The sequence below is a fragment of the Geotrypetes seraphini genome, chromosome 10 (assembly GCF_902459505.1).
Source record: "Geotrypetes seraphini chromosome 10, aGeoSer1.1, whole genome shotgun sequence".
Taxonomy (NCBI): Eukaryota; Metazoa; Chordata; class Amphibia; order Gymnophiona; family Dermophiidae; genus Geotrypetes; species Geotrypetes seraphini.
The window spans coordinates 75,806,725-75,832,123 of NC_047093.1; the positions used below are offsets into that span (position 1 = coordinate 75,806,725).

The 25,399-nt window shown below is 39.0% G+C and overlaps 1 protein-coding gene across 11 annotated transcripts in view; it reads right to left on the reverse strand.

Annotated features, from left to right (window-relative positions):
* The window catches only part of ADGRD2 (adhesion G protein-coupled receptor D2), a 408,458-nt gene that overhangs the window by 274,684 nt on the left and 108,375 nt on the right, over positions 1–25,399 (reverse strand). For all 11 annotated transcript variants that reach the window (XR_004540974.1, XM_033962424.1, XM_033962423.1 and 8 more), the window contains 2 exons: positions 4,293–4,370; positions 677–740 (listed from right to left, as the gene is read on the reverse strand). Coding sequence is in view for 10 of the 11 variants with exons in the window: in XM_033962424.1 (XP_033818315.1) it covers positions 677–740; positions 4,293–4,370 (142 nt within the window). In the remaining variant the exon portion in view is untranslated. The remainder of the gene's footprint in view (positions 1–676; positions 741–4,292; positions 4,371–25,399) is intronic.

Genomic DNA, 25,399 nt, shown 5'->3' on the forward strand with positions numbered 1-25,399 from the left:
GTCTTTGCAAAATCAAGATTTAGACATTTCAAGCAAATTGATATCCATTTGGGCATTTTCTGATGTTCATGTGCTTAAAAAATAAAGTCAGTTGCCAGAGGTTGTGGTAAAAGCGGATAGCGTAGCTGGTTTTAAAAAAGGTTTGGACAAATAAATTCCTGGAGGAAAAGTCCATAGTCTGTTATTAAGACATGGGGGAAGCCTCTGCTTGCCCTGGATCGGTAGCATGGAATGTTGCTACTCTTTGGGTTATGGCCAGGTATTAGTGGCCTGGATTGGCCACCATGAGAACGGGCTACTGGACTTGATGGACCATTGGTCTGACCCAATAAGGCTATTCTTATGTTCTTAACTAATTACTGAAGAGCATTCACCATTTTTGAGTGGCAATTTAGATGGAACAAGGTATAAACATTCCTTGAAACTTCCGCAACTAGAGCAGACATGGGCAGCTCATGTCCTCGAGAGCCATAATCCAATCGGGTTTTCAGGATTTCCCCAATGAATATGCATGAGATATATTTGCATGCACTACTTTCAATGCATATTCATTGGGGAAATCCTGAAAACCCGATTGGATTATGGCCTTCGAGGACCGGAGTTGCCCATGTCTGAACTAGAGGATAATGTGTATTACTGTTAACAAAATATATTAATAGTACATATGAACACTCACCTTTAGATGAATAGTTAAATGAAAATGCTGAAACGTCTGGAAGACCTGTGGAAAGGCTTATAATCTGTAAATGATAAAGCACCTGTTATAACAGTAAAGCCATTAGAACATTTCCTCCCAATATAGTTTTGCTGCACTTTTCTTTAGATAAGCCTGAAGCACGGCACACTTGAAACACAAAGGGCTCCTTTTACTAAGGTGCGCTAGCGTTTTTAGCGCATGCATGAAATTACCGTGCGCTAAACCGCGTGGTAAGTTTCTAGAATAACACCAGCTCAATGCTGGCATTAAGGTCTAGCGTGCAGGGCAATTTACTAGGGTGCGTTAAGACCCTAACGCACCCTAGTAAAAGGAGCCCAAAGACTTTGCTGAGTATCCTACCAGACTAGACTTGTATAAAATATAGAGAGGAAGGGGAAACTTGTGTGGTGAAGTCAGTCCATAAAAAAAATCTTAAAATATAAAACAAGTTTTAAATGTTATTTGTGCTTGGTTTATCATTCCAATAACACCCACAATGGCTAGTGGCAGACTGACCAAAACTTGAACTTCACTACTAAAAATATAGTCTTCTGAACCTTAAAGAACAGTGCAAGATTTTTCAATTACACGCTTTAGCTCTGGAGGGACTCAATGAGGAAATAAGATTGGATGTTCTTGGTGTGAAAGTCCTCCAATGATCTTGCTTCGAGCAACGATGATGTCATGACATTGCTTTACGCCTCTTTCATATTTTATATTTTGGACTGCAAGACCGCCGCTGCTACTGCAGCGGAGGATTGAATGACTGGGCCACTGCAGTATGACTTGGTAACTGTTTTATATAACCTTTAAAGTTTTTTTTTAAACTAATTGGGGAGTTTGTGCCTAGTTTATATAACTGAAGGGAAGTGATTTCCTCATCGTTTACTTTTCTTGTAGATTTGTCAGCGATAATGGTTCCTCGACCCTGAGGAAGATTGTGAAATGTGAATTCATGTCAGGAGAGGTGACCATCACAATGTTTTTGTTGAAAGATAAATATTTAAGTTTATAATAGAAGCACTAAGTTCACACTATTATGAATGAAAATTGGAAAAAAAAAATGGGATCAATGAAGAAATTAACTGTATGTGTGCTTGAGCTCTTTAAAGCCATCTTAGAACCCATGATTAAAAAGTAATGGTGATTAATAACTGACTATATTTTCAGTAGTGAGGTTTGGTTATCATTCCAAGCATGAATAGCATTCAAAACTTCTTGTTAAATTTTTAAGATTTTGTATGGATTGTCCTCACCACAGGCTTTTCAACTAATATCTTTTCCAATTAGATCTAATTCCAATTGACATTTCAGACAAGATTTAGGGGTCCTTTTATCAAGCTGTGGTAGGGGTTTAACGTGCGTAATATCACACGTTAAACCACCTGCCGCGCTAGCCGCTAATGCCTGCATTGAGCAGGCATTAGTTTTCTAGCTGGCTGCAGGGGGTAGCGTGTGATGAAATGTCCAACGTGTTAACCCTGCTAGCGTGACTTGATAAAGGACCCCATAGTTGCACCTTTGTTTAAAGGAATTAGACTAAAAACATATCTAGTAAATTCTCTCTCTTATCAATCTGTACAAATCTCGAATGCTTTACCTCAGTCATCAAAAAATCAATTTTCTTATATGCTCTTTTGGAAAAGTCTGAAGACATATTTATTTGAGAAATGTATAAATTAGAAATTAAATGATTCACATGATTGTGATGAATTTTATCCTTGTATAATAAGTATGAATATCATTTTTTATTGTGGCCACCCTGAACCTATTTGTTTATAGCAGTTTATAAATGCCAATTTAGTTTAGGTTAGATTAGTTTAGGAAAATGTGAACAATGGGAAGAAAATTAGGCCAATCTGCTCACATTAGTGTGTTGATTTTTCCTTTGGAAATTGAACATACTGTACCTTTCCTATCTATGCCCGTCTTCAAATATTGAGCAAACAAGGTCTGAATGATACAGTAGACTCTAAAGATTAAAGCACGTTTGCCAATAATCAACAGAGTAGGCCATACATAATCTAGTTCTAAGTGGATCAAAAACAGAGCAAAAAAACTGTTAGACCTATTCACAAAAGATGTACTCTTTATTAACCAACCTCTCACCTCCCGTCTGTATCTGAATTCCTTAATGAACTACAGCAGAACCTCAATATTCGCAAGGGTTAAGGGCAGAGCCGGCCCGTGAATATTGAAAAATCGGGGATAATTTTTAGGGCCAGCTCTGACCCACCCCCGCCTCCCTCCTGTGTCCCAGACTTTCCTCAGACCTTATCTGGTGGTCTAGCGGCGACACGGGGCAGGATCGATCATCCTACACTCCTGCCCCGTGCAAAGCCGTCATCAAAATGGCTGCCATGAGTTCCCATTGTAGTCTCGAGACTACAACGGGAACTCACGGCAGCCATTTTGATGATGGGTTTACACGGGGCAGGAGCGTAGGATGATCGATCCTGCCCCGCGTCGCCGCTAGACCACCAGGTAAGGTCTGGGGAAGGTCCGATGCAGAGTTTTGTTTTTTTTAAAAAAAAATCACGAATAACTGAATCCGCAGGTACTGAAACCACAGATTCAGAGGGGGGACTGTATTGTAAAAGAAAGCAGAATAAGATGTGATGTGGTGATTAGACAACTAGACCACATTAAGAGATGGGCTGTGGCATCTGTTCATGATTTACTTTTGACCTTGGACAGGTCACTTTCGGACAGATTCTATAAAAGGCGCTGATTTAGGCACATACCTGAATTGTTTAAACCACCTTAATAGCTTCAATTATGAGCTTTAACAATTCTATCCAATTCTATACAAGGTAGGTGCCTAACGCATGGCGGCTAGCGATGCCTAACGCCTAAGTGGGCCTGTTTGGTGATGGAGACAGAGATAGGCACCACTAGGCATGATTCTCTGAAGAACTTAGGCACCTGCAATGTAAGCCAGTAAAACCATGGCCTACATTACCAGCATCTAAGTTTTTTGATAGGTGCCATTAGGCGCGATTCTGTAAATGGCACCTAAGCATGATTGACACATGGCCAATGCCTTTTCACTGGGCGCCTGCCAATTTAGGTACCATGAACAGAATCCAGCCCTTCATGCAGTGGTGTAATAAGGGTTAGTGGCGCTCCTCCCCGCCCTCTTCGCTGCCCCCTCCCCAGCCACACACACGCACCCCTTTCTCTTTCCCTGCACCTTTTTAACTTCTCCAGCATGAGCAGCATGCCCATGTCGGTGTCGGCTCACCCTTTGATGTCACTTCGTAGGTGCGTTTCCCGGAAGTGACATCAGAGAAAGCGCCAATGCCAATGCGAGTAGCAACCTCGCACCGGGGAAGTGAAAAAAAGGTACGGGGAAGGCAAGGGGCGGGCCCACTCATCAAGGAGAGGAGGAGGGGTGCCACACCCTTAGGAAGACTTTGCCTGGGCAGATTGCCCTTCCCCCTTGCACCCCTCTTACTATTCCATTACCTTCATGTTTTCCTACATCTCTGGGTTCTAGCGAAAAGCAAAACAATTGATATTAACCTGATTTCCCTATTCTACAAATAAAATGTCATCATCAGCAACAAAAACTTCAAACCCATTTCAGACTTACTATAAAACAGTAGAACCATTTGGATGGTACTGCATGCCTCTTGTTCATGTTTCTGGATGGAAACCTTTTGTTACCAAGCTACAATTGAAAAACAAAAACTCATGAATTATATAAAACTGTGTTATTCCATTTACATGGTAACAATATAAGTTCTAAAGTGTCACTGTTTGACAGCTGTGGAGCGCATAAACTGTGATTAATATGAACTTAAATAAATCATTTAGTGCAAAGACCTCAGTGTGGATTGGTAAGTCAAATGAACGTAGAAAACGTTCAATACTACAACCCATGCGCAGGTCACAACCCAGCGCACCACACCATCACGTGAGCAGTGAAAATTTAAAAAATAGTGCAAACACACTTAGGACTCCTTTTACTAAGGTGCGCTAATGTTTTTAGAGCGCGCAACAATGCTGCGCACGCTAATCCCGCGCTACACGGAAAATACTAACACAAGCTCTATGGAGGCGTTACCGTGTAGCGTGCACCAAGCGCACGATAAAACCGCTAGCACACCTTAGTAAAAGGAGCCTTTAGTGATTAAATATTATATAAAAATGGAAATTTTGGAAATTCCTGAAAACTCCTTACCTCCTCTTACAAGAGTGTATTACCTACCTGCCAAGCCCCATCTTAAAGAAGAAGGAAAGATTGAGGAACCCCGGGAGAAGTCATTGGACATTTCGGCAATGCTGGAACAATCAGACAGAGATTTGGCTGTTCCAGCTACTCTATTGTTGTCTGTTGCTCTGGCTCCAGACAAAGATTGGATATTAAAACTTTTCTTTAAAAATAGGTCCAAAGACTTCCTGGGGCAGCATATTCAGATTTTCCCTGATGTCTCTAGAGAGACTCAAAAAATAAGGAAAGAATTTTTAATTTTAAAACCTGGAGTGATGCAAATAGGGGGTATTTTCTTTTTGAGATATCCATGTAAATGTGTAGTTAGATATTCGTCATTGAAGTATATATTTACAGAGCCATCTCAATTGATTAGTTTTCTCTCAATGAAACGTCTTGAAAAAGGAATAACAACGTCCATGGAAAGTTAGTTCTCTGCACTTAAGTTAGATAAGGATTTTTCTTATTTAAATAATATGAATTATATATGTTCTACTCTTAATTGTGGATCCAATAATATTGAGGACTAGTGTGAGATCAACTAGGTCAGTATTTCCTTATAGTACATATTAATTTTGGATTTTTAGTTTAATATGTTGTTTGATCTCACTTTACTGTACAAGATGTATATGCTTGGAAATATTGTAAAATTTTATAAACAAATAAAAAAAAAAAAAAATATTATATAAAAGTTTTTTCACAGTAAAGCACCGACACAGTCTGAGAAACAGAATAACTGCACAGTCTTTGCAAAAAGTCAATAAGAAAGACTTTATCTCAATAGGAAATCCGGCATAGGCAAGGACTCCCAGAGACGCTTCCAGCAGGATGGTCTATTTCAAAAACGCTGTTCTTCTGCAACAAACTTGAAAAATCGCTCAAAATTGTAAATGGTTCAACTGAACTTCAATTTTGGAGTAATAATCCTTTATCAGGAGCGTTCAGTTAATGAGAATTCATTGTGGAGCAGGAACAGAAGAGCTGAGATAAATCTAAAAGAATGCTGGGTTGGGTGTTCCACTGTTGTCAAACAGTGACACTTTAGAACTTATATTGTTATTGTTTTTTGAGTTGTTCTATCGTTTTGGGGTTTTACTTTTCTGATAATTCCATTTATATGAGCATGAAGGAGCTTGTAGAATAAAAGGAAGATGAACAGGCCTAGGATAGTTTGTAACCGGAGATGATAATAAAAGCAAGGAAAATAGCAGATTTCAGCAGGGTTGGATAGAAGATGTGAAGGGTGCTGATGTTTTGATTTTGGATATATGAATAAGTTCCTTCATGTATTCAAGTGCCAGAGAATCGCAAAGGTAGAATCTCAGTAGAGCAGCTTGGAAGGCATTTTAATCTATCAGCATTTACTGTATTGCATTGTGCATGAAAATTGGCTGTGGTTGTACATGCTGAAAAATTCATGCACACTTTTGCAGTCTGACACCCAACTGAAAATGGAGCAGGTGCACCAAAGGCGTTCACCGTTATCTTTTCTAGAACATATGGCTCTGGGGGTTTTACTCAATAAAGATTTGTTGTTGTTGTTGTTGGCAGCAAGGGAGAGTTCTATAAATGGCACTCAAACTTCGGTGCCAGAAAAAATCAGCAGTAGGTATGATTCTATAAAAAGCATGCACCCGTTATACTGTAGAACCACGCTTAGCACCAGTTCCCGCGTTCAACTGTAAGTGCCAGCATTTACACCTGCTGAAATCTGATGTAAATGTGAACACCCAACTAACTGCACAGTATGCTATAACTGTGTATACGCATAGCGTTTCAGAACGCCCATGACACCCCCCCCGTTTGAGTTATGCACTAGTAGAGTTTGGTGCCATGCCTTATAGAACAACCAGATGCAAGTACACAGGGAGTGTGTGGCACAATGTTTAGAGCTACAGCCTCAGCATCCTGAGGTTGTGGGTTCAAATCCCACTCTGTTCCTTGTGACCCTGGGCAAGTCACTTAATCCCCCATTGTCCCAGGTTCATTAAGTAGTATGAGCCTACCAGGACAGATAGGGGAAAATGCTTGAGTACCTGAATGTAAACCACTTAGGCTATAAGTGGTATATAAATCAACTTTTAATGAGTGCCAATTAGATTTAAAAATTGGTTCTTAGCATCCAATTATTGATAGCTAAGGATTCGATAAGCAAGTTTTTTTATTATTAGGATTCTTTTACCATCTTTTTGAAGGAGTTCACTCAAGGTTGTGTACAGTAAGAATAAGTCAAATATAAGCAATAAAGAATTATAGTAGTCAAAAAATTATATACAGTATATTCCAGTACAAAGTATGGCATCGTATGTTACATTTCAGTGTCCACAGAATGCACAATAAAACATTTTAATAGGCAGCATAGGGTATAAGCAAAAGGCTATATAGCACATGAAGAAAGACATAGTACTGCTCAAAAGGGTCCAGAGAAGAGCGACTATAATGGTTAAGGAGCTGGAGGAGTTGCCGTACAGTGAGAGATTAGAGAAACTGGGCCTCTTCTCCCTTGAAAAGAGTAGACTGAGAGGGGACATGATTGAAACGTTCATGATAATGAAGGGAATAGACTTAGTAGATAAAGACAAGTTGTTCATCCTCTCCAAGGTAGAGAGAATGAGAAGGCACTCTCTAAAGTTAAAAGGGGATAGATTACAAAAATAATTCCCTGCATAGTCAAGCCTGGAAGGATTATTAGATATTTTTCAGCAACTCCCCCCCCTCCCTCCCTCCCTCCCTCCTCCTTACCTTCGTGGCCAAGTCAAAATGATCTACCAACAATAAAATTTTAAAAACACAAAGCACACTGTATGCAGAAAAATGTTAATTATCATTTATATTCCGTGGATTTTCAAAGAGGTCAAGGCAGATGACTTTATCCAATGTCACCTCAGTAACAACTATACAAAAATAGACAAATATACCCCCTCCCTTTTTACTAAACCAAGATAGTGGTTTTTAGAGCAGGGATGAATGCCCCATGCTGCTCTCGACGCTCATAGGCTCCCTGCGCTAAAAACCGCTATTGTGGTATAGTAAAAGGGGGCCATAGTGCAAAATATAGACAGCATATATAAATTCTCAAAATAGACACATTTTGATCACTAAATTGAAAATAAAATCATTTTTCCTACCTTTGTTTGGTAATTTCATCAGTCTCTGGTTGCACTTTATTCTTCTGAATGTGCATCCAATATTTCTTTCCTTCTTTCAGCCTCCTGTATGCTTCCTCTCCTCCAGACCTCATTCCCTCCCCAAACTTTTTCTTTATTTCACCCTGCCCCTTCTTTCTTTCTCTCTCCATGCCCCCCTTTCTTTCTCTATGTCTGTTTTTCTCTCTCTCTCCATGTCCCATTTCTTTCTTTCACCCTGCCCTCTTCTTTCTTTCTTGCTCCATGCCCCCTTTCTTTCTGTATGTCTTTCTCTCTCTCTGTGCCCCTTTTCTTTCTTACTTTCACCCTGCCCCCTTCTTTCTTTCTCTCTCCATGCCCCCTTTCTTTCTCTCTGTCTGTCTTTCTCTCTCTCTCTCTCCGTGCCCCATTTTTTATTTTTTTTGTTTCACCCTGCCCCCTTTCTTTCTTTCTTCCTCCCCTCCCCCATGCCACCACAATTGGGAAAATGCTGCCACTGCCACTGGAGAATATGCTGCCACTGCCGCCATTGGGTACAGGCCGGCTCCGAGTTCGCCCTGCTTCTCTTCCCCGTGGAGCCGACCAACTCTCGCCACCTGACATCAATTCTAACGTCGGAGAGGACATTCCAGGCCAGGCAGGCAGCGATTGGCTGGCCCAGAACGTCCTCTCCGATGTCAGAATTGACGTCGGGCGGCAAGAGTTTGTCGGCCCCACAGGGAAGAAAAGAAGGGAGAACTCAGCCGGCTTGTTCCCGATGACGGCAGTGGAAGCCTTTCCCCGGCGGCAGCCTATTCCCCGGTGGGTGGCCCCTTGGGGTGTGCAAGCGGGACAGACCACCCCCCACCCCCCAACTTGGTACGCCACTGTATACTTCCCATCTCCTCGACAAGTACAGCAATAGAAAATATTTAAGACTACCTTCAAATACCAAAGACCTCTCATGTGGAACAAGCTGCCAATACACCCAAGACAACCCATCAACTACCTTGAATTCCAGAAGATACTGAAGAAACATCTCTTCGCTATAGTCGCTTTCATTCCCTTCACCCCTCCTTCCTAAACCAACGCTTCTGCAAACAATGTAAGAACTTGACAAATCTTATTGTAAACTGCATAGATTCCTTTCAGAAAATTGTGGTATATAAGATACTGTATTGTATTGTAAAAGGGCCCCTAATGCAGGTGTTCCTGAAAAGGGGAAGCTAGGAGAGAGAGAGAAAGAGATATGAAGGGGTTCTGAAAAGTTCACATCCAAATCATGAAGAGAATGATATAGATATAGTTCAATCAATGATCTAAAACCATATCAAAACACAGAATTTCGTTTCTCATATTGGCACTTAACGAAATAACACTTTTCAGCTACAGTAGTTCAGAATTTAGGAAGTTGGTTGGTTGGCAGAGAACTTTTCAGCATCTCCTTGTAGAATAACCTCTGTCTGCCGTTCAAGGAAAAAGGAGATAATTATTGGATAATAAATATTTTAGCCCTGCAGAAGCTCAACTCTAATGACGATATCACCCAGCAACCAAAATGCTCCACAGCGAAAACAAAAGCCATCCAAAAATATGCCAGACTCTTTTTTTTTAATGGAAAAGATCAATCTATTAAAAAATGCAGTTCTGCTTGACTGGAGAGAAGCTACAAAGTCTTGCCTTGGAGTTTACTGTCCCAGCCAAGCAGAGTAGCGTATTGTTATTACATTCCAAAAGGCAGTGTAATATCACTTAGCTAGAACAAAATCAATGAGTTCATGGAAAGACTTCTTTTGTTATGTACTTGGAAGGAAAAGGGGATGGGGAAGAAGAAAAAGGCAATGAAACACATTGCTCATAGCATACTGGTTAGCTCAGTGATAAATGGAAAGAGACAAAAAGGGGATGGCACAAAAACGCAAAAGGAAGACAAAAAAAAAGATACAAAAGGAAAAATTAAGCATGCATACCACTATAGCAGAACACTCTCTTAAACACGTCTGATGAAAAAAATAATTAAGAGCATATGAAGAGTGAGAAGTCAGTTTATAGGTAGCAACCCACGAAAATTCACAAAAGATATATTCAAGGCTAGGACTAGCTTTTGCTCTTTCATATCATAACATAAAATTTATTTCTGTACCACAATACCATTGAGTTCTATTCGGTTTACAAAATAAAATAAAAAGCTACACAAATACAGTTGAATATAATTCATTAATTTCCTTAAAATCTTATTTAAAAAATACATTTTCAATTATCTCCTAAAATGCTGATATGAGTATGAGGTTGCTATTAGAGAATTCAAATCTTTATCCCATATTACAGCATGAAACAATGATATTTTTATATTGATAACCTTTGACTAAAGGAAAGGTAAAAGCATGAGCGCGTTAAGAGTGCTTTGAATTTACAAATGTGAACAAATCCATAAGATAATTAGGTGCAAGGCTGAACAATACCTTATAACAAATGCAGCCACATTTAAATTTCGCACGAGTCTCAACTGACAACCAGTGCAATTCATGGAAAAAAGGGGGCGAAATGATCAAACTTTTTCAGATTAAAGATAAATCAAACGGCAGCATTCTGAATAATATGCAATCTACATAGAATTTTTTGATAACCAGCAAAATAGGCAATATTACAATAATCCATCTGGCTCAGAACCAATGACTGAACCAATAATCTAAAAGATGAGACGTCAAAATATGCTTTAATGGTACATAATTTCCACAATGTGTGGAAACCCTTACATACGAAAGCGTCCACCTGATCTTTCATGGTTAAATCACATCTTAGTTATAATTTACTCCTAAACTAAACACTTACCCTTATAAATTGAGAATTATAATCTAGGCTTCCTTATGTCTCCAAATCTATTTTTAATGATTTCGTGAAAGCAAATAAAATGAAACATTGAAATATTAACTCATATTGATTCCTTGTTCATATCTCTGGGTAATGGCACAACTCATAAGACTAGCCTTACTGGGTCAGACCAATGGTCCATCAAGCCCAGTAGCCCATTCTCACGGTGGCCAATCCAGATCACTAGTACCTGGTCAAAACCCAAGGTGTAGCAATATTCCATGCTATCGATACAGGGCAAGCAGTGGCTTCCCCCTTGTCTCTCTCAATAACACATTATGGACTTTTCCTCCAGGAACTTGTCCAAACCTTTCTTAAATCCAGCTACGCTATCTGCTCTTACCACATCCTCTGGCAACGTGTTCCAGAGCTTAACTATTCTCTAAGTGATAAAAAAATTTCTTCCAATTGTTTGTAAAAGTATTTCCCTGTAACTTCATCGAGTGTCCCCTAGTCTTTGTCATTTTTGACGGAGCGAAAAATCGATCTACTTGTACCCGTTCTACTCCACTCAGGATTTTGTAGACTTCAATCATATCTCCCCTCAGCTGTCTCTTTTCCAAGCTGAAGAGGCCTCCTAACCTTTTTAGACTTTCCTCATACCAGAGGAGTTCCATCCCCTTTATATCATCTTGGTCGCTCTTCTCTGAACCTTTTCTAGCGCCATTAAATCTTTCTTGAGATAAGGAGACCAGAATTGAACGCAATACTCCAGATGAGGTCGTATCATGGAGCGATACAAGGGCATTATAACATTCTTAGTCTTGTTAACCATCCCTTTTTAAATAATTCCTAGCACATTGGGTGGAAGGTTTCATTGTATTGTGTACGATGACACCTAGATCCTTGTCCCCAAGGTGGACCCTAGCATCCGGTAACTGTGATTCAGGTTGTTCCTGCCAATGTGCAGTCAAACTTCTACACAATTCCCATGAATCCTGAGCATTAGCTAACTCAAGTTACATCTTAAGAACTCAAGAAAGAAGCTCTCTTTGGAATGTCAGCACTATAGCAAGCATTTTTATTTTTTTTAACCTTTATTTAGTTTTTAATGCCAACAAAAAGTGCAATACAATTTATATACAAATAATAATAATCACCAAGCACTTATAATCAATCAGTATCTATACAAAAAAAATAAAAATTCCCTCCCCCATCCATCATTATCATCAGGAATAATAACAAAACAAAGGATATACCCCCCCCCCCCGCTTCCACCCCCCCCCCTGGATATGTGGGGTGCAATACAATGGAAAAAAAAAGATAAAGGGCAACTATAACAAATCTACAAAAGACGTCAATGGACCCCAAACTAGTTTGAATATCTTATTATGCCCCAGCATGTCAGCATTCATTTTCTCATACAGAAAGTATTTAGGAACAAAGTTTATTATTGTCATGGTATGCATACATAACAAAAATTTATTTCCATACCACTTATTGAACATGGAGCTACTGATAGAATATGCCCCTGAAGATGCAGCACAGATAAGTGGCAATTTTGAGACTTTTTGTACTGATTGAATATTTCCTGTATGTGTGGGACCTATTCATATTTATATAGACTCTGCAATTTCTGGTGTCTAGTGAGGAGGAACTCGAGGCAACATTATATATAAAATAACAGGTGGAGTTTTTTTATGACCTATGACTGTTATGGAATCGCTTACTATGCTTGTACTGAAGTGTGCACTTGAGTTTTAGCATTTCCTTGTCCTGCAGGGCTTTAACTGAGGTCTTTATCGCCACTTGTTTTGTTTGGCTTTTTTTGCTGTGGTTTTCCGTTACCTCTCAGCCTCCAGGAGAGAGTGGACTTTTTTAAATATATGTTTATTTAATTTCTAAATTACATACTATATTATATGCACAAAGCTAACCCATTTTGACATTTTACTCCAATAGCAGATCCCCAGGTGCATGAGATAACATCCATGAGCTTATACTAACTCTTGCAGCTTGAGGGTATGGTTAACCAGTGCCATGTGTTGCTTCTCTCCCAGGCTATACCTCTTACAAACTTGAGTGAAAGCAGCCATGGTTTAGCTGACTTCTGTGTTTCTCTGGCCTGGATAGGAAAACATGCTAGAGTCTACTATAAGCACTGCAGCTCTTTAATCATACAGGAAGGGAAACCCCAGAATTCTACATGCTCCTTCAGCCTCTTCAAGGTTTAGAGGAAATTACCAAGGTTCATGGAAATTGCTATTATGCTTGTGGTCTGGGGAAAGAGATCCCTGTGCCCAGCCCATTGCACATATATCTATTTTATTTTTAAGTTCATACTATTGTTGGTAAAGCTAGACTTAATAGTAAAGAAGTAGCTAAAGGTTAACTCAGTAGGCTGCAAAACTGGAGAACTGCATTCAATTCCCCTTACTTAAAGATCTAAATCTGTATACTTTGGAGGAAAGGCGGGAGAGGGAAGATATGATAGAGATGTTTAAACACCTAAGTGATGTAAATGTGCATAAGTTGAGTCTCTTTCATTTGAAAGGAAGCTCTGGAATGAGAGGGCATAGGATGAATATCACTTAGACCACCACAAATCTGTCATTCTTTTTTCATTAGATATCTCGGCCGCCTTTGACACCATAGACCATGATTTACTGTTACAAAGGTTAGAATCAATACGCATAACAGAGAAAGTCCTAACTTGGCTTACTTCATATCTCGCTAATCGCACTTCTTCCGTTAAGTTTAATAACGAAATGTCCACAACCTATTCCTCCACTTTCAGAATCCCTCAAGGATCCATTTTGTCTCCTCTCCTGTTTAATATATTCCTTTCCCCACTGTTAAGTATCTGTCAATCCATAGGTTTTACTCCATTCTCTTATGCTGACGACATACAACTTATACACCCCTTGGATCCAGAAAACAATAACGAAATTATATCCATTAATCATAAACTGGAAACAATACAAAACTGGCTTAATACAAACAAATTGGCTCTTAACATAAAAAAGACTAAATCTATGCTATTTACTTGGAGAAAAGACATAACTCTGATAAACCCATTTACCCTCAATAATACTCCACTAAATCTAGTCCCCACAGTCAAAATCCTGGGAGTAGTAATCGACGACAAACTGCTCTACCATGATCATATTTCTCTCACTGTTAAAAACTGTTTTTTCAAACTACGTCTTATCAGGTCAATAGCCAAATTTTTGAGCCCTAATTCCATTAAGATACTAATCCATTCATTGATTATAGCAAAACTCGACTACTGCAACACTCTTCTCTTTAACATCACACAGAAAGAAAAAAGGAGACTTCAGCTGATTCAAAACACTGCCATTAAATTAATATATAATGCTAGGAAATACGATCATGTTTCACCGTTACTAATAGATGCTCACTGGCTCCCAATTGGTCATAGAATCACCTTTAAAATAATACTGCTCATCTTTAAAACTCTAGCCTTCGACGAACCTCAATTCATATCTAGACTATTAATACCTCACATTTCCCAACGTTCACTTCGCTCTTCTGGTCAAAACCTTCTTACAGTCCCCTCTTTGAAAATTATCGGTACAAGAAGAGCAGACATATTCTCTGTGATGGGACCTCTATGGTGGAATGCCCTGCCATAATATATTAGAAATGAAAAGGACGTTATAACATTCAAAAAACTTTTAAAATCTTACTTATTTAAAGATGCTTTTAATATTTAAATGTTTAGCGAGATTCCAAATTATGCTGTGGTTTACTTCCCCTTATCCTTTTGTTTTTCCCCATTTCTTCTACCCCAACCAGAAAATTGTAACTTTTATCCTTTCCCTCCCAACTCATGTTTGTTTTTGACGAAAGTACTTTGTTAAATGTTTGTTTCTTTTTATTATACTCTATTTTTGATTTTGTACATCGCTTAGTGATTCTAATAGGCGATTTATCAAATTTATTAATAAACTTGAAACTTGATGAAGTTAAGAAGTGATAGTCTCAGAAGTAATCTAAGGAAATACTTTTTTACAGAAAGGGTGGTAGATGCATGGAACAGTCTGTCAGTAGAGGTGGTAGAGACAGAGACTGTCTGATTTCAAGAAAGTCTGGGATCTCTTAGAGAGAGAGAGGGAGAGAGAGAAAAGAGATAATGGTTACTGCAGATGGGCAGACAGGATGGGCCATAAGGCCTTTATCTGCCATCATATTTCTAAAAGAACATATAAATTATCATACTGGGACAGACCGAAGGTCCATAAAGAATAGTATCATTTTACCAACAGTGGCCAACCCAGGTCCCAAGTACCTAGCTAGATCCCAAGTAGTAAAACAGATTTTATGCTGCTCATCCTAGGAATAAGCAGTGGATTTCCCCAAGACATCTCAATAATGGCCTTTGAACTTCTCTTTTAGGAAATTAGCGAAACTTTTTTTTAAACCCTGCTAAACTAACTGATTTCACCATATTCTCCGGCAACAAAATCCAGAGTTTAATTACATGTTGTGTGAAGAAATATTTTCTCTGGTTTGTTTTAAATCTATTACTTAGTATCTTCATCGCATGCCCCCTAGTCCTAGTATTTTTGAAAAGAGTAAACAAGCGATTCACATCTACCCTTTTCACGCCACTCAGTATTTTATAGGCTTCCATCATATCACTCCTGAGCTCTCTCTTCTCCAAGCTCCTTTTTAATCATTTTCATTGCCCTTCGTTGTACTTTTCTAATTCAGCTATATCTTTTTTGAGATATGGTCACCAGAACTGCACACAGTATTCCTGGTGCAGCCGTACCATAGTACGATGCAAGGGCATTATAGCATTTTCATCTTTGTTTTCCATTCCTTTCCTGATAATCCCTAACATTCTATTTGTTTTCTTAGCCACCACCGCACATTGAGCTGAGGGTTTCAACGTATCCTCAACGATGACACCTAAATCCTTTTCCTGGCCAATGACTCCTAACGTGGAACCCTGCTTCACATAGCTGAAGAAGAAATAGCCAAGAAATGACTTGATAAAAACTTTGTCTTTACTCTCTGGCCTCAGGGGCTGTCAACAGGTCTGCCTTTCAGGATACCCCCAATATATAGAAATATTCAACTTTAATAGTATTCTTGAATCTACCAAAATAAAGATTTTCTATTAGAACATAAGAAGCTGCCTCCACTGAGGCAGACCAGAGGTCCATCTCGCCCAGCGGTCCGCTCCCGCGGCGGCCCATCAGGCCTATTGCCTGAGCAGTGGTCCCTGACTATTTCGATAACCTACCTCTACTCCTATCTGTACCCCTCAATCCCTTTGTCCTCTAGGAACCTATCCAAACCTTCTTTGAAGGTTCACTTCAGCTATTTTTAGCTTTTTAAAATTTTTCAGATTTTATACTCTTTCAGTCACATTTACCCACAGGTTTGGCCAAAACCAGCATGGACTAAATTAGAATTGCAATCCCAAGATTTATTAAAAAGGATAGGCACACAGGATTCCAGCTGTGGACTCCCCAAAATTTAACAGAACATCTACATACAAATCCAGAGAGGGAGGGAAGGAGGATTGTTTATTTTTGTGTTTCATGTATAGTGCTTTTAAGGAATGTTTTTGATGGTTAATTTGTAAGATGCTTTTATAAAATCAATAAAAAGTTTAAAAATGAAAAAAAGAAATATTCAACTGAGCTGGTATGTATGTGAATCTCTCTCATGCATATTCATTAATATTCAATAATACCCTAGGTACCTGCTCCTCCAGAACTGGGAATGAAAACTGATAAAAAGGTCTCAAAAATTATGAGCAGATTATAAACAGTTATTTCCTCCTTTTAAATAGCTTTGGGGATAGTCCTGGTTTCCTACTTTGCGGTAACAGCACAACAGAAGTAAAGAACTTTTTTCTTTTAATGCAGCACAACTGCATTGAAGAAGTTATTACCAAAAATGTAGTAAAAGCAGATAATATAGCTAAGTTTAAAAATAATTTAAATCAAGCTCCTTGGGGGAAAATAAAAACACATAAACCAGTAGTCAGAAGGCAATAGGTAAAACTCGGAGAAAGACACTGCTTAGCACTGGATTTCTTCTTGAGGTCCTGCAAAGTACTTGTGACCTTGCGTGACCAATACAAGAGCCAGAACACTGGATTTGATGGACCTTTGGTCTGACCTACTAGGACATTTATATTCCTTTGTCTAGGGGAAATAAGCCAGACCTATTCTGAAAACTACAGACACACAGCTAACACAGTTCACAGGAGACCATAAAGACAGACAAAGGAGGCTGTAGAAAGGCAGACAAGAGTGGAAAGATAAGAGCACAGAATTCAATGGGAATCTGAAGATTTATGGATCATGTTAAAGGACACACCGTGTGAGACATGGAAAGATGGCAAATGGCCAACAGTGAAGCTGAAGAATAGGTTGATAGCTTAAGGAAACCAGCTTTTGTGAAGGTAAACCATAAAAACAGTGAATGTTTATTAGAAGATGGGGGTTTTGTACTTAAAGGATTATATTTACACATGCAATACTTATGCTGTATTTAAGAAGTCTTAAGCTTCCATTGGAATGAAACATACAACTTACTTGCATGAAAAAATACATTGAAGGTCAAAAGAAGAAAATCCTAGAAGTGGAAAGTTTATGGAATCTCACCAAACCCTATATGTCCTGTCTGTTCAAATTAGATTGTAAGCTCTTCCAAGCAAGGGCCGTAAATTGTATGTTAAATGTACAGTGCTGTGTATGCCTTTCAGCACTATAGAAATAAGTAGTAGCAATATTTAAAAGACAGGGCTGTTATTAAGTGCCACAGATAAGTCATATCTGCATGATGTCCAGCACAACATTTGGTTGTATTTGTAGAAGTAAAACTTGAAAAAAAAACAAAAACGATTTGCATATTGTGGCTGCCCTGCAATTGAGACCTCTTTATAGGCTTTGAGGAACCACAGGCGGAAGGTCCCAGTTTTAAATACTGCTGCCTCTACTGTACTTAACTAGGGGTGAGAGAGAGAGGCATCATACGAGTCTGTCTTCCAAAATATTTACAGCCAAGGTTGAAACTATTAAGAAACATTTACAATCATCATTGTGAGAATTAGTGAGGAGAAAAAAAAAAATAAAAGCAAATCATTTCATAATATAGCTTTTAAGTCCTGCAACTGTGCAAAATAATGTGGGGAGGTGCTCAGGAATCACAAGTTCATAGACTCTCCCCACAAATAAACAAAAAAACAAACAAACTTTTAACAGCCTCCTAAAACACTTCAAAACCAATGGCTAGAAAAAGAGTCACCATCTTAGACACTGGGGGGGGGGGGAGAACGACAAAATCTCACTGATATCAGAAATATGTTTATTGTTCTTTTCTGTGAAAACACAACTTTAGTTATTAATGTTCAAACTTATTGAAGCATCATGGATTGCAATGTTCAGCTTATTAAACTGACACACTTCCCTCATAGGAACAATTTGAGTTTACTTAAACCCGTGGATACAAAATGCCTCTGAAAAAACTTAGATAAGGGAACACCCAAAGCCAATAGACACTGGAGATATTTCTCTCAAAATGCTAACCAGGTTTGTTATGCACCTCTTTTGCACCTCACTCAGAATTGTATAGAAGTCAGTTAGAAGTAGTTTAAAATAAAATACCCTTCATGAACAAAAAAATAGTCAGCCTGCCATTTTGAACTTCTTACAATTCCTATCTACCTTTCAGCCATACCTTCAAAAAAATTAAAGTTCAGGGTAATTACTACAATTAATTCAACTTAAACCTTCACAATAACTACATTAAACAATACAAAACCCCAGTTAGTAAATGACCCCAAATAGGAAAGAAGAATACAAGGATAAATGGTTGTTGGGGGTTTTTTTGGGGGGAGGGGTTGTTTATTTTTTTTTGTGGGGGGGGGGGGTAATAGCACTCAAGTAGACATTTTCGAGTTTAATACATAAAAAGCAATTTCTACATGATATAGCACAAAGCTGTCTTTGCAGCTGGAATCGACGAAAAGAGAAGATGCTTTTCTGTGAAACTGTCTATTTAGCAGCTTGCAAAACACCCACTATTGAAACGATTAATACATGCTTCATGGTCATTAACACACAAGGTTTGTGTGTTGGGGGGTCATAGCTAAATATCAATTACTGTATGAAAAGTTCAGTTAAATATTTAAGCCCTAGTCCCATTCAACAATTACAGCTCCACCTAAATTTTAATTTGGGGTGAAATTTTCATTTCCATTCATAATTGAGATCTATATTTTATCAGGTTCTATGCAGTAATTCATTTTCTTCACATTTAGTCCCCTTTAAAACACTTAGCTCATCATCATTTGGCCCCAATAACCATTCAAAACTGGGGTAGCTCCATCCTTCTGGATTTTATTATTAATATATATATATTTTTTTTTTTTTTTAATTTTTTTTTTTACCCTACACATCTATTTCTTACCCATCAGTCCTTACCTTCCAACGTCACCAATGCTAGAACAGTTCCATAAATCCAGGAGGACAAGAATTTACAGCCAGACTTTAGCTTTCTGCATAGTGAATACCGTAAAGGCTGAGAAGCCAGTTTCTTCTTTCTTCCTCTGCTCTCACTTCTCACTGTTAGGGGCTTTTTGAAATGCAAATGCAAAGTCATTTGGTGCTGCGCGGGCACTGCCTCTCACCAGCAGAAACACAAGATAGCCAGGCCCCAGCTGCAGAACAAGGAACTCTGAGGTAGGACCCAGTCTCTCATGCCTTGCATAAACCTCAAAAGACTAGCTTATGGTGCTCGATTATATGCAGGAGAACCCCACTAGTCTTTCACACTCCAACTTTGACCTGGCTAACATTTCATCAATTTATGTGACTTTCTCAATGTCCATCAGTAATACAGCTCCAAAACTCACTTAAGACATGCCCATTTCCTCTCCCCCTCATAGCAGGCTCCTGTGCAGGAGAAACTTTAGAAGAAATGGACATATCCTAAGTGAGCTTTGAAACTACATTACTAATGAACATTAACACTCCTGAATATACCTCAGAGGAATCCACGTAAATTGGTGAAGTGTTAGCCAGGTCATAATTTGGTGTGTGAAAGACTACTCTATTAAGATAAGTGCTCAATTTTTATAAAAAGCACAAAATAATTGAACATAAAGCTGAAATGAATTTTTTTTTTTTAAATTTGGAGGAAAAACACTCACATTTTAATTATTTAATCTGGAGGAAAAAAAAATCCTCACACCTTTTTTAAAATATGAAGGCAATAGGTATAGGTCTTTGTTATGGGCATTTGAGGTCTTCCTTCTCCTGATGTTTGTATTTATCTTGCTATTTGAAGATTTGTTGAGCATTTATACTCATAGTTCATGCTTCATAACTTTGACAATCTAGTATGGGTTGTTCATTGTTCTAGGTGTCATACCCAGCATACCCTAATTTAGAAGCATGGTATATGTAAAATTAATCCACTTAGAAACATAGAAACATAGAAACAGAAACATAGAAAGATGACGGCAGATAAGGGCCATAGCCCATCAAGTCTGCCCACACTATTTACCCACCCTCTTAAATCTACTGACCCCAGATTTAAGAGGGTGGGTAAATAGTGTGGGCAGACTTGATGGGCTATGGCCCTTATCTGCCGTCATCTTTCTATGTTTCTGTTTCTATGTTTCTATGTTTCTAAGTGGATTAATTTTACATATACCATGCTTCTAAATTAGGGTATGCTGGGTATGACACCTAGAACAATGAACAACCCATACTAGATTGTCAAAGTTATGAAGCATGAACTATGAGTATAAATGCTCAACAAATCTTCAAATAGCAAGATAAATACAAACATCAGGAGAAGGAAGACCTCAAATGCCCATAACAAAGACCTATACCTATTGCCTTCATATTTTAAAAAAGGTGTGAGGATTTTTTTTTCCTCCAGATTAAATAATTAAAATGTGAGTGTTTTTCCTCCAAATTTTAAAAAAAAAATTCATTTCAGCTTTATGTTCAATTATTTTGTGCTTTTTATAAAAATTGAGCACTTAGAGCAGGGGGTTCTTAATGCTGTCCTCAGGACACACCCAGCCAGTCATGTTTTCTAGATATCTGCAGTGAATCGTCAATAGATAAATTTGCATGCTCTGCCTCCATCCCTTTCATATATATTCATTTGGGTGAATCCTGAAAACCTGACTGGATGGGTGTATCCCAAGGACAAGGTTAATACCTCCCTGATTTAGATCCATGCTCTTCCCCCTCCCACACATTCCCAGACCTCTCCTAGGATGGTGGTATTGATTTATAGCAAAAGTAATTTACAGCTTATACGCATGGGAAATCAAGACTACCTTCAATGTTGGTCTTGTATACCTAGAATCCACCTACTAAAGGCAGCACGACCATTCACTCATTTGAGCTCTGCTACACTTACGGCATAGCAGACCCATTTAGGTTTTATTAACTAGATTTAACACGACACAACACACTGGCTTTAAGGCAACCAAAGCTATGAATAAATTAGTCCACACAAATGTCACTGTTCACATCAGGAGATAATTGGTAACTTGCCCAAATATTTTATTGAAATTTTATGTAGCAGCCAGGACATCCAGTACACTGATATCTGAAAGCCTGGTCTGCTAGATGTGGGAAGATGTGAAGAGGTCATTATGTTGATACATCAAAGTCCTCCTTCTCAGTGATTGGTCGTGTGAAGTGGAATGCGATGGCTGGGAATTTACAGTTTTACGACAATGTTTTGAGGTTTAGGAAATTTTAAAAAAACTTTTTTTTTGTTTTGTTCAGGTATTTTAATAGAATAAGATCCATGAGTGTGGAGAGATTTCTGTACTATTGTTATAACTTATGGGTGAGGAAATATTTGATTCTATTTTTTTAAAAAAAAAACCCCACCTGAAAGTTTATTAAGAAAAGGAAACATGGTTTGAGAAATATCCACAATATATTGCTCAATCAAGTGCAAAACCCAAAACAGCATGGGTGTCATACAATGCAACCAAGATAGCCACATCTGCCTCCCACTCTTATTATACCCCACCCCACCCAAAAAAAAAAAAAAAGTCACCACACAATCATCAGTCAAAGAAAAGCACCCCAACTACTCCCTCCTCCCTTATGGCTGGATGAATACATTAAAATAAAGTGTCTCTGGGATATTTTATTAGTTTTAATGGTTGTTAAAGTGATTATAAATGTTTTATTGTAAATCACCTAGGTTTTAGGGGGATAATAGACTATACAAAGCCCCTGAAGCAGGCATTTTGCTGAAAATGTTGGGCATTTGATATTTAGTGGATCTAATGTGAGGAACATTAAATCTGTATGATATTGTTTTTGACTACAACATTTGTATCTATCTCCTATATATCCCAATTGCAAAACAAATACACATATACCATACAAAGCAAATTAGATACCTCTTACTTTGCACATTTGCCCTATTTTGCTTCAATGTCCTAACAGGAAGCTCTTACTTTGAAATACCTGTCAGTTTTTGGTACAAGTTGCTGTCCTTTAGACCAGTGGTTCCCAACCCTGTCCTGGAGGAACACCAGGCCAATTGGGTTTTCAGGCTAGCCCTAATGAATATGCATGAAGCAAATTTGCATGCCTATCACTTCCATCATATGCAAATCTCTCTCATGCATATTCATTAGGGCTAGCCTGAAAACCCGATTGGCCTGGTGTTCCTCCAGGACAGGGTTGGGAATCACTGCTTTAGACAATAAGAACAAGTTCGCAACATGCTGTTTAGAACTGGAATGAGACTGCAAGACATCTCAAGAGACTTTTGTGTCCCACATGGTGAAGTAACATAGAAACATAGAAACAGACGGCAGATAAGGGCCACGGCCCATCCAGTCTGCCCACCCTAATGACCCTCCCCTACCTTTACCTTGTGAATAGATCCCACGTGTCGATCCCATTTGGCCTTAAAATCAGGCACGCAGCTGGCCTCAATCACCTGAAGTGGAAGACTATTCCAGCGATCAACTACCCTTTCAGTAAAAAAGAACTTCCTGGTGTCACCTCGCAGTTTCCCGCCTCTGATTTTCCACGGATGCCCTCTTGTTGCCGTGGGACCCTTGAAAAAGAAGATATCTTCCTCTGTCTTGACACGGCCCGTGAGATATTTGAACGTCTCGATCATGTCTCCCCTCTCTCTGCGCTCCTCGAGTGAGTATAGCTGTAATTTTTCTAGCCATTCCTCGTACGGGAGATCCTTGAGTCCCGAGACCATCCGAGTGGCCATTCTCTGGACCGACTCCATCCTCAGCACGTCCTTGCGATAATGCGGCCTCCAAAATTGCACACAGTACTCCAGGTGGGGCCTCACCATGGATCTATACAATGGCATAATGACCTCCGGCTTACGGCTGACGAAACCCCTGCGTATGCAACCCATGATTTGTCTTGCCTTAGATGAAGCTTTCTCCACTTGATTGGCAGCCTTCATGTCCTCACTGACGATCACCCCTAAGTCTCGCTCTGCTACCGTTCTTGTTAGGATCTCACCATTAAGGGTATAAGTCCTGCATGGATTTTGGCTACCCAAGTGCATAACTTTGCATTTTTTGGCATTGAAACTGAGTTGCCAGGTCCTAGACCAGCGCTCCAGTAGGAGTAGATCGTGCATCATGTTGTCGGGCATTGAGTTTTTGTCCGTTGTGCTTTTGCCCACTACATTGCTTAGCTTGGCGTCATCGGCGAATAATGTTATTTTACCTCGGAGCCCTTCTGTCAAGTCACTTATGAAGATATTGAACAGGATCAGGCCCAAGACCGAGCCTTGGGGCACTCCACTGATCACCTCCGTCATTTCAGAGGGGGTGTCGTTTACCATTACCCTTTGAAGCCTACCTCCAAGCCAGTTCCCAACCCATTTTGTCAATGTCTCGCCCAATCCTATAGAACTCATTTTACTTAGCAACCTGTGGTGTGGTACACTATCGAATGCTTTGCTAAAGTCCAGGTACACGATGTCCAGGGACTCCCCAACATCTAGCTTCCTCGTCACCCAGTCAAAGAAGCTGATCAGGTTGGATTGGCAGGATCTCCCCTTAGTAAATCCATGTTGACGGGGATCCCGCAGGCTCTCCTCATCAAGGATTGTGTCTAATTTGTGTTTGATTAAGGTTTCCATTAGTTTGCTCAATACTGATGTGAGACTCACCGGTCTATAGTTTGCTGCCTCAATTTTTGAGCCTTTCTTGTGAAGTGGAATGACGTTAGCCGTCCTCCAGTCCAATGGGACGCTGCCTGTACTAAGGGAGAAGTTGAAGAGCACGGACAGCGGTTCCGCCAAGTAGTGCTCTGAAATCCTTCCTATATGTAGTGAGTATATCTGATACTTCAGTTCTGTCAGTAAGGAGTCTTTCCCATCAGGCACCAAAAGTCACACATCCCAAACAGCTACACTAGTATAAATGGATTTCTATAATTGCCTAGCAGCAAGCCTGAACCCGGATGTCGAATTCAAGCTTGTGGTCAAATAAGTGAGTACTAAGATATTTATTCCAGGGTCCAAGAAATAATTTTTTCCTTATACTTTATTTTAAAAGAGCCAGTAGGTTTGAGAAAACTGTTCATTTAACATAGGACATAGCTCTTATGTTAATGATATGATAGCATGTTAGACTTGGTTTTTCTTTTCTTCTTGCATGGGTTGTTGAGAGATCCTCCTTATCCCTCCCTCCCCAAGAACTTCTTCATTCACCGCTATATTGTATCTAAAAGGAAAACAGTTTAACACTTATACATTAAAGATAAATACATTGCATTAAACTAGTTTTTTTGGGGAAAAAGTATACTCTACAAGTTTTCCTTCCCCCCTCATTGGACATCCTGGTCCCATAATTCTCTGCAATGATGGATGTTAATTTTTCTGAGCTTCATGTTTTTCATCCACCCACTCCCAACAGTAGTAACATAGTATGGTCGGCATCTGTTTCCTTTTCATTTCCAAGAGCGACAAACTCCATCTTTCTTGTTCAGTTAAAATATAAAAGCAATCAAACCAGAGAGAAATAGCAAAAGGGCAAGAAGGACCAAAGACAACAGTGAAGTGGGCCTTGGAGAGAACAAAAAGGCAAAACCTATGATCAAATGATGCCAAAATTGCATTAATGGATACAACACTACTTGGTTTTGTTTTTTTTTTGTGGAATCAGATGTTGGTCTTAGAAGTACAATGCTGCCTATGTTAATTCCACAATAAGGATATCATCAAGGTAACTACTGATAAAGCACTGCACACATTACTTGCCTGCATATAATAAAAAAAAAAATAATAATAAAAAAGTTATCTACAAAAAGTGAGCACAGGTTAATTTTTGTTCCAGAATTAGTTATAAAAATGCAATATTGACAAATTACAGTGTAAAAAAAAGTGGATATAAGACACTCAAACTTGCCAATAAAAAGGTCATATTTAAAAAAAAAAGTTACAACTTATTTCACTTACGAGGTTCTGCTTTAGTTACCATGAAAAGACAAGAATGCAAATTGATCTGGCATAGAATTTAAATCCAATAGTCAGTAAACTTACGACAGG